General features: G+C 32.5%; 1 protein-coding gene across 1 annotated transcript; it reads left to right on the forward strand.

Annotated features, from left to right (window-relative positions):
* The first annotated feature begins 5,774 nt into the window (after positions 1-5,774).
* Positions 5,775-10,597, forward strand: LOC108914857 (ets DNA-binding protein pokkuri). The gene is made up of 3 exons (XM_018720771.2): positions 5,775-6,680; positions 9,519-9,768; positions 9,823-10,597. The coding sequence occupies exons 1-3, from the start codon at positions 5,783-5,785 to the stop codon at positions 10,115-10,117; spliced, it is 1,443 nt and encodes a 480-aa protein (XP_018576287.1). The 5' UTR covers positions 5,775-5,782; the 3' UTR covers positions 10,118-10,597.
* Positions 10,598-10,814: the final 217 nt, after the last annotated feature.

Consider the following 10,814-nt stretch of genomic DNA (forward strand, 5'->3'; position numbering starts at 1 on the left):
TAAATGAGGTCTGCAGTATGTATGTGCAAAACAAATTTTCCTTACAGCAGGTATGTCAAACATGACTTACTTCTTCAAATGGTCGAATAATAAAAATTGACAAATAAAATCCCAATTCGCCACTTAAAATTACGCTTAGGGAGGTTATAACCGTAAATTACCTACTTAAATTTAAAATATGTTACGGCTATTGTTGAGATATTATAAACAAATTATGATAACTGTTGCAATTTCTATATTTATTTTACGAGTTTCCGAAGAATTTTAATTATCGAAGATTTAACGACAACATAATTTTTTCAAAGTTGACAAAGAAAATCAACTTCATTTTATCGCCTTTTTTGGAGCTAAAATGGTGGGTCTGCGATACTCTTTCAATACATGTACCTAGTGTATGAAGGTACATATTTTTGGAACCAGTATGTTCTTTTTCAGTGGATTTCAAAAAAAAATGTTTGGTACAGTATACGTACATATAGGAATACATCAGGACATTTTGTTCGTTAAATTTGCCACCGCAAGTAAAAGCAGTGTCTTTCTATTTTACTTATATGAATGCATTATTGGAAAAGCTATTCTAAGCTCAAGAATTTCATGATATTGATCATATTTATAAATTGTCAAGCATAACATAACCTTAATGTAATATTCGCGTGCTCTGGTCTCAGAATATCTTCTGGTGCTCAGTGCTCGATCGCTAACGTCCAGACATATCCGGATATATGGATTACGTGACGTCATTAAAAAGGCGCGATTATAATGCTTTGAATAGTTACACCTCTTTTTATGTTAATTATTCTTTTTACGTTATGAGTTACAATGCGAATATTTACTTGTTATAAAAGACGTATATAGTGATAAAAATGTTTAATTCAAATAAACTGTAATAAATACAGATTAGTGCGTGGTTTTGCAAAATGCCGTCTTTCTGAACTGACCTTATCCAAATTTTTATACAAATGCCTATTGCAAAATATGTAATACATTACTGTTTCTGTCAATATACTCAAAACTACTATCAGTTACAATAATTACATATTACTTCACTTTGTCTACTGTATTTTTCTTATTTAAAGTTTTTGACTTCTATTATCACCTGAAAATGAATTACTTTCATATGCATGTTAATCTAATATTTGGAAAAAGCTCCCGATCTCCTGCTTTAAAAAAATCGAGATAAAAGATTCAAATTATTTTACTACACACGGGAAATGCTGATTTACTAATTTACTGCAAAATTCTTATTCCACCATTTTTATTTACTTTTGTATTTTATTAAATATCTTATATTTGAGACATGATGAAGTAAAACAGATGATTGACAAGTGTTTGATACTAAATTGTAAATAATACTTCACCAAATAAAAGAAAGTAAATCGGGAAACATCTCATTTTAGAACACATCGTATACACTATACCTTTTCTTGTTTATTTTCTTATAAAAATTTTTAAATTTTCATCCGAGATTTGACATATATGTTAGGTTATCTGTAAATATAAATACACAATAGATTATATTACTCCCATAGAGATAAACTATTATAGCTTACGAGTCATCAGTAGTGTCGGATATTTGTGTTGGTGTTTCGTTGCGTCACAGAGAATAAGCCCTGGAACAATGGTTTTATAAGCTACCCTAAGTAAGGAAATAAGACGTAATAGAATTGTTCCTAATTTCAGTAATTATTTATTTATTCCCAAGTTTTAACACTAGGTAATTGAGGAATTGAAATGAAACATAAAAAAGAATTACAGTACTTAATTCTATTATTTTATAAGTACGGAAGAAATGATCCTATCAATCGGCGTTGCCAGATTTTTTTTTCGGGCAAAGCGGGATCTTGAAACTTTTTGAATAAAAAAGCGGGATTCTTTCGTCCAAAATCGGGACGTACTACGGGTTTCCAAAATCGGGACGTCTGGCAACGCTGCTATCAATCCACTGTGCTAAAGAAATAAAGGGTAAGACTTAATTATGGCAAGAGGTACAGGCTTTTGAAAATGTTACTAATTATACAAGTATATTTAAACTGAGTGTTATTATACCTGATACTAACAGATACACATTTGATTTTCTTAATTCTGTAAAGGTTATAAAGAAAAATGTATTTATAAAAATGTAGGTTTACAACTTATAACTGATGTGATATGATCATTATAATATGAAGTGATATAATAACATTTTTCAGTGTCTGGTTATTCCCCTTTTATTACCGTCGTAGATGTTTATTTATAACCATTACATACATAGTTTTTGAGAGAGATTTCTATTATTTGTATATTATCGCACTTCACTACCTATATTATTTACGATATAAAAGGAATTTAGCATACTGTGTATAAAAATTATCAAGTAGATTTATTAATTCTCCGCAATCAACAAAATTACAGATTACAATAAATAACTTATGTATCTGCTAAATCCTTAACAAATGAAAATCGTTTTAAACTTACATGCATATATTGACAGGGAATTCTTGTAGATGGAGTCTAAGCTGACTTTCTTGACGTTGACATTACCATTTCTCTAAATCACATGACCTGGGATCCTAGATTCTTAGATTTGAAAATAAAATGCATACCTCAAAAGTATAAACAAGCGCCGCAAGTCACGTGACCCATGACCCGTGGCTACCTATTAGTAGCTGTTCTCATCTCACTTTACATAGGTCCTTATCTTTCTGTCATCCATCGAGACCCTATACCTAATCTATGCTTACACTGAATGAACTTTAATGAAGTAAGACAAAGTGTTATATCATGTATAACAAAAAAGGATACATGATAAAAAATATACCGGGTGGCTCAAAATGAGTGGCCTATTAGATTATTTCAGAACCTACTTCGTTTTAAATTTTGAAAATTGGCATACTCTTGTGTACTCTTTTCAAATCTAATAATTTTGTTCCTGTGACACTTATACCGGAGGTTGACGTCAACTTTGTTATTTTAAATGGAACACCCTATATATTTTACATTTTTGAATTATACGCTTCATTTTAAGGTGACTCATCAAGTTTCCCTATTCCTAAAACTATCCATTTTCGATATATTTAGCTTTTTCGAAAAAAAAAATTAAATCAGAACCTACTTAAAAGGCATGCACATTTTACTGTTTGACAGCAACAATATTTGCACCTAAGCTGCATAACCATATCTACAGAGTCGTGTTACCGAGTTTGGTCGACTGGAAACCATCAAAACTTCATTTTTTGTAATGTACCTATATTTTTTCAAATTTTCACAGCCACCCGCGTAGTTAAGTACGATTACGTACTTAATAATAATATCGTAGAGTACCCAAATAACTTCAAATAACATAAAAACTAGAATAGAGAGGTATAGTGAACCATAGTATGGATGGATAGAGAATAAAAGGGCACATTCAAATTTGAAAAAATATACGGGGTGATTCATTACAAAAGTTTAGATGGTTTCCAGTAGACCAAACTCGGTATAGATTCGGTAACTCTGAAGATATAGTTATGCAACTTAGGTATGTAGTTCCTGCAAATATTGTTGCTTTATCTGTCAAACGGTAGAATGCGCACGGCTTCAAAGTAGGTTCTGATTTTTATTTTTTTTCCTGAAAAGTTGAATATCTCGAAAACGGATAATTTTAGGAATAGGGAAACTTGATAAAAGTCACCTTAAAATAAAGCGTATAATCCAAAAATGTTAAAATATACAGGTTGTTCCATTTAAAATAACAAACTTGACGTCAACTTCTGGTGTAACCGGAAGTGTAACAGGAACAAAATTATTAGATTTGAAAAGAGCGCACCCAAAAACCCTAGTGTGCCAATTTGCAAAATTTAAAGTAGGTTCTGAATTAATATAATAGGCCACTCTCTTTGAGCCACCCGGTATATTTCAAGAATACATTTTTCTGAGTTCAGGTATTTCTAAATTGAACATGCATATAAAATTATAATGTAATAAGATAAATATATGTTTTTCATTCATAACATTTTATCGACAAAAGAAAAATCAGTGATAATCCCGGATAATCTCTTGCCCGAGCAATTACAAATAATTTTGGAACAATGGGCGCTTATGTAAAAATAAAAATGCACAGAATGCAATGAGTATACAATGTGCTCCAGTTTGATTGAATCCACTATAACTTGAATCACAGATAGTATTTAAAAATACATTTAGTTTTCTTATTAAACCATGGATATATCTGGTATTGTTTTCCGTATACAATGCCGTACTATGGTTTAAACCAAATTTGGTATGATTTCATTGTATATACGTAGTAATTGAATAATTTAATTCTACTAATAATACGGCGTCATTGATATGGAGGAAGAACTGATCATATTTTACTTCCATTTTACACCACTTGTTCGACTGTTCTCTAATTTTAGTTTCCCTATCTGAAGTCTAAATATTGGACAATACCGGTCGTTTTTTGAGATCTGGCGCGAAATTGATAAAAAATAACCAATACATATTGCATCGTTTTATTAAGTTTATAACAATGGCACCTGCCCTTACCGATATTGATATTAAAGTCTAATCAGTGGCGGCTCATCAGGTGACGCAAGTGACGCACCGCTTCACCTAAAATTTCCGTTTGGTTGTGCAATTTAAAATTATTTTTAATTTTATATAAATTTTATAATTTAGGGGTAATTCTATATTGGAAATGTAATGTTTTGGTTTATGGTCATTCTGTGTTCTGTGTTTGATTTCTCCCACTACGCATAACCTCTATAACCATGTGGTCATGACATAGGCTCTGGTATTTAATTGTTTTAATAATGTGTAGTTTTATCAATTGTCAAATTTTAACAGAATTTTAATGTGTAACTTTTAAAAATTTTTTTTCTCAAGACATGGATCATTGTTTCGTCGCGTCATCAGTTTTATAATATAATCTCAACATTTGTAAGTATAGTTTTTTGTTAAGGCTTTTAAAGTTTTTTCATAATATTGTAACCGTTATAGAGTTCCTGAGGAAGAGGCACGTCTATTAAGCCAGGTCATCCATTTGATAAGTCGGTATTCTTCATACCACCATATTTTATTGCTAATTTATTACACAAAAAAAATTTTATTGCTCCATCTCTTCCCTAGAAAAAAGTGGATAATCTGACTTAATACTTAAGTCAGGTCACCCACACCTATATCTCCAAAACCAATGAAGATACAGGCATTTACCCGGTGCCATATTTTATTGCTAATTTATTACACCAAAAAAAATTTTATTGCTCCACCCCTTCTCTAGAAAAAAGTGGATAATCTGACTTAATACTTAAGTCAGGTCACCCACACTTTTACCCTCGGATTTACCATTCTCAATCAATCACAGTTTCATACCCTATAAGTGACAAAAACAGTAAATGTTTGTGAATCGATTCTCTAAATTATATACAAATCTGACTGCTTCCATGTAATAATTTTTAACATTCACCTTTATCAGCTTCATCAGTTTAGCTTGATAAAATTGTTTTTAACTTATATTAGTATGATTGTCTTACGATTTCAGGGAAATTTAAGCAGGTAATACGTCAACAAGAAGTAGATAAAAGTGATAACACAATTGTGTACAATTTAAAAAACATTCTAATAGATATATTAATTTAGAGAAGTACTTAGTTATAAGATAAGAGTATGTTTAAGTAGATGAAATGAAACATTGGATTAATTGAGACTTTAGTTGGGTAATAAAGATATTTATCTATGATACTTACATGCAAATATGTATACTAAAAGTAATTTCAAAAGTTGATATTCAATTGTAACAATTACAATTTTTGTTCCAGAATAAAATATGAAACTCGTACCAGGTCCCTTACCACCAATACCCACAAGTACTAGTATGGATAGGCTGCCTCTACCATTGCCATTCAGTCCAGATTTACTCTGGAGGTATCCCTTAGGGTTTCCATCCATGAGTCACCAGAATGCTCCTTCATCGCCTCTACTAGATTATAAAAGTCAATTACCATCTTCGCTACCCTCAGACCCGAGAGTGTGGAATCGAGAAGATGTCACTACTTTTCTGCAATGGGCAGAGAGAGAATTTGATATACAACCAATTGACCATGATATGTTCCAAATGAACGGCAAAGCTATGTGTCTTTTAACCAGGACTGATTTATCAGAAAGGGCACCTGGATCCGGGGATGTTTTACACAACGTTTTACAAATCTTAGTTCGTGAGGCAAATAATTTGCAAAGAATGCTGCCGAGTAGTCCCGTAACACCAACTTCAAGACACCCATATCCCTTGTCACCTCACTCCCATCCACCAACTCCCAATTGGAATATTCTGTCACAAAATACAGAATCATTCCATTCCACACATGCAGCCTCTCTGGCAGCACATCTTATGACACAAAGTAATTCCGTTACTTTGAGTCCCGCACCTTCAGTTGACAGTCAAGCAGGTAGCCCGCAACATGCTGACAGTCAAAGTTTTACTCACTCCATCTTTAGTATGAATGGTAGTAATGGAAGTGGCTCCAATCCCTCCGATTCGGATGAAGATGGGGTGGACAAGAAAGGATATAGTGGCAGTCCTCCCAACACACCCAGTGCCTATTCTCTCATGCCTCAAGTGCCATATATGCCTCCAAGGAGCCCTAAAGAAGCTGCTTCAAGCCCTGGAGCTTTTAAAGGTTCGGGTCGAGAATTCTTTCCCAGTGAATCTTCTGAACCTAATACAAGTGAGTTCAATGACATTTCCAAAAACCTATAGAAACAATCAAATTCATTCATATAAGTATGTTCTAGCTAATCAAAGCATTATAGATGGAGAGCTAACTACATAAAAATTGAATCTGCAAGTGGTAGTGGTGATATCAGTTTTGCTCTCTTTATCGCAGTTGACGTTATCTTTCACTTTTCAGTCTACTTTTTTGCATATTATTTTTCAAAGGTATAAGCAATAACCACTACTAATTCTTAATCCATGAATCTTATAATTATTTTCACTGAAAAATAATTTTCACCGCTTTCGATGTGGTCTGCTGACACTATCTCTTCCAGGAAACAGTCTGCCAATTTTATTACATTTTTATTCCATTAAACATTAAATATTCCTACAACTTTTATGCTTGAAACTTATTCTTTTTTTTTGTCAAGTTTACTGCCTTAATCTTCCTGACTGCTCAGGTAGACTGGTGATTTAGTGTTCAGCTATACTAAAGGAACTTTTTCAGGCTAGTTTATAATAAAAATAATCTACCTGCATTATTACTGCGAGAAATAATTTGAAGTGTTTATTTTGTTGAATTGCAACAAATTTTTATTGACTTGATGTCTATCATCAATTTGCATGAAATACTATAACATAAATGTAAAGGGTGTCCCAAAAGAGGGAGGATGAGGAAAAAAGGTATTATTAATTAAAAAGTTGACAAAGTTTTTACATGTTTTTAAAGCCATTGCCACTAAATATGAAAGAAGATATCGGACAGATGTCCTACGCGACTTTTAAGAAAATTCTGTGTCACGCTTTCACATATCATCGGCTGAATTTCATTGGTAAATCTCCGAATTTCTGCCTTCAATTAAGGAATGGTATTTATTTGAGCAAAATAAACTTTGGACTTTACGAATCCCCACAGGGAAAAGATTTTTGTGTCCAAGTCACTTCACTGTTACATGAGTTGAGTTGTCCATTAAATTTCTGCCGTAACAAGTGGATAGTCTCATGTGCGTTTGGTAGGTGGCACCATCCTGCTGGAACCACATGTAATCCAAATGAGGCCACAAAAAGTTTAGTAGCATCTCTCGATATGTTTCTCCATGAACAGTCACTGCGTTACTAGCCGCATTTTTAAAAAAGAACTGACTAATCACCCCAGCAGCATAAAATCCACACCACACTGTCACTCTTTATGTATAGATTGATTGTTCTTGATTGACCCGAGGTTTATCTCTTCCCCAAACTCGACAGTTTTGCTTGTTCATATACCCCACCCATAAGATGGAAATGTGCCTGGTGGCTAAAGATGATTTTCTTAGCAAAATCACCATCCACTTGTTGATTCTGTAACATTCAATCAACAAATATCTGGTGCATTAAATGGTCGTCTGGATTTCAATTCCTGGATTAGCCGAATCTTGATTGGATACAGATGCAGTTCTTTTGTTAAAATTCGCTGCTTTTTGAAATGTTTAATTGCAGTTTCCGATAGCGCACTGAGATTAAAAGAATTTTCGGCGCACTATCGTCCACCTTAGCAATATTTTCGGCTAGTACGAGGCCGGCCTATTTTTTTATAGTCTGCAACAGAACCTGTTTGTTTAAATTTGACAACTAATCTTTTCACAGTTGTTTCATTTTTCATTATCGGGATGTTGCTTCTACTAAAAATTTCACGTAATTTGCGCACAGTCTCAGCTACCCACTCTCTGAATTCGTAATAAATTTTCACAATCATCACACACTCATTCATCAATAGAGCGCTTCTTGTATCTAATGGCGACATGTGACCCTGCACAATGTAGCCAACTCTTCCGAGTGAAAATGGCACACAATTCAAATCCTACGTTGCTTTTGGGACACCCTATATTTTTCATGTTCAAAATTTAACACAGCTTAATTTTGATACTTTATTTGATTTAAATTCAGTTAAGTAATCTTAATAGACTCGTTTAGTGTGACGTCACATATTTAGGCAACCCGCAACAAATTGTCATAGTTAAAATTGCACAGACCAAATCTGACCCTTGTATACTGTTCACCATCAAATTAATTTATTTTTACAAGGATTTAGAAGTATTTAAGAACAAACAACACGTGTTTGGTAAAATAGATACACTAATGTTAAAACTTACAAAAAAACGATATAACAGAATATTCTTAAATTTAAAGAATATAAAAATTCAATATTAACAGTGTTATTCCTAATGCTCATGCTTGAAAAGAATAGCCTCATATGTAGGTGAGATCTTGTTGATATGTTATCGCTGTCATCATTAGCGTATTTTCTCTTGTTTTTTTCTTCAAGTGGTTTATTATAGACATACTTTTAACCACAACCAAACTTTTCTTGAATGATATCCTGTTGCGAGGCTACTTCGCTTACATGAAATTATCTTTAATGCACTTGCTCAGTTACATTCATATAATTTTAATTTATTAAATACTATAAAAGTAAATATTGTTCTATAAATTTAAATATATAGACTCTATAATTCTATTAGTCTGTCACTTGGGGTTTGAAACTTCTTAAATATTTCTAATATTGCCAGAATATCGCGTTATGCAAAGTCGTCAAAAAGAAGCCATTTTTTGGCACTTATGTCCAAAGTACATAAGGTCGAAAATCGATCTAGTAAAAATATTGAGAAATTCTTCATGACAATGTGTACTATGGGGCTGCCTATTATTTGGTGTATGTGATGTCACTACTAAAAAGGTCTATTAATTCAAATAATGCAGTACTGAAAAAGTGTTTCTGATTGTAGTGTCTAAAAATACTCTGTCGAAACTTTAAAAAAATACTTAACATATTTTTTCACTGAATTCTTATTGTTTTTAATTTCATTTGTAGATGGCAGGCTTTTATGGGATTTCCTTCAACAGCTATTAAATGATCCTGGTCAAAGATACACAAGTTATATTGCTTGGAAAAATCGTGACACTGGTGTTTTTAAAATAGTTGACCCAGCAGGGCTCGCAAAATTATGGGGAATTCAAAAGAATCACCTTTCTATGAACTATGATAAAATGTCTCGTGCATTGAGATACTACTACAGAGTGAATATCTTAAGGAAAGTCCAGGGAGAGCGACATTGTTATCAGTAAGTTTGTTGGTAGATCCTTGGCTCCATTTATATCGTAACTCTTTTTTGCAGATTTTTGAGGAATCCTACTGAATTAAAAAATATTAAAAATATTTCTCTTCTACGGCAGCAAATGTCTCCAACAAACACAAAACATCCACCAAATTCTGTTATTCCTCAGATAACTATAAAGCCAGAGCCAGCTGAAATTTCAGACCATGAAGTTTCTTCTGCCAGATCAGCTGTGGAATACGACGACAAACCCACAGATTTAAGTATGGATGGGCCCAGAGACCTAAGTAGTAATACAAGACATATCAATATTGTTTGTTCTCCAGATCCCCCTATCACAGGACCTCACCACTAGCATTTAAGTGATGTCTCTATCACTTCAACTGTGCATTATTTAGCATGTTTTTTTCTTTTTTGGTGCCAATATAAAGACTATAGGACTTTGTGCAAAATAGAAATTAAATATTTGTATATATAAATTTACATTTCTAAGATGTAGAAACAGTGCAATTTGTATTGTTTTAAAACTATTGTATGTGCCAAAAATTAACTTATTTTCCATTGGACACATTTTTTTAAAATACAACATAGGCATATGAATTTATCTTTTTAAGTTAATTGACTGAAAAAAAATATATATGAAATAGTTGTATCGTGTGCTACTTTTCTGAAAAGATTGAGAAATGTTCGTAAAATGTATTAATATATTGAAAAGCCTGATTAACATGGCTTTACTGGTGGTACCAGAAGTGGCAGCTTTAATTTTTTCCCCTTGGAAAAATATCACGTGTGTGATAAATCGATGACAATATTATCCAGGAAAAGTGTACAGTAATAAAAATTCAACAAAGTTTAAAAATTTAACAAAACCACATTCCAATATTTGTGACGTTTGCCTTACTGAATGAATCATTTGTGAAAATAATGGCTGATATCCAGCTCTATTTCTGTGATCTCTAAATAAGAAATTGACTCATTTTGTGTGATTTTAATGTACATTTACAATACTGTGCATTATATATACATTAAAAAGTTGTACATATAATTTGTAT

The sequence above is a fragment of the Anoplophora glabripennis genome, unplaced genomic scaffold (assembly GCF_000390285.2).
Source record: "Anoplophora glabripennis isolate ALB-LARVAE unplaced genomic scaffold, Agla_2.0 scaffold1399, whole genome shotgun sequence".
NCBI lineage: Eukaryota > Metazoa > Arthropoda > Insecta > Coleoptera > Cerambycidae > Anoplophora > Anoplophora glabripennis.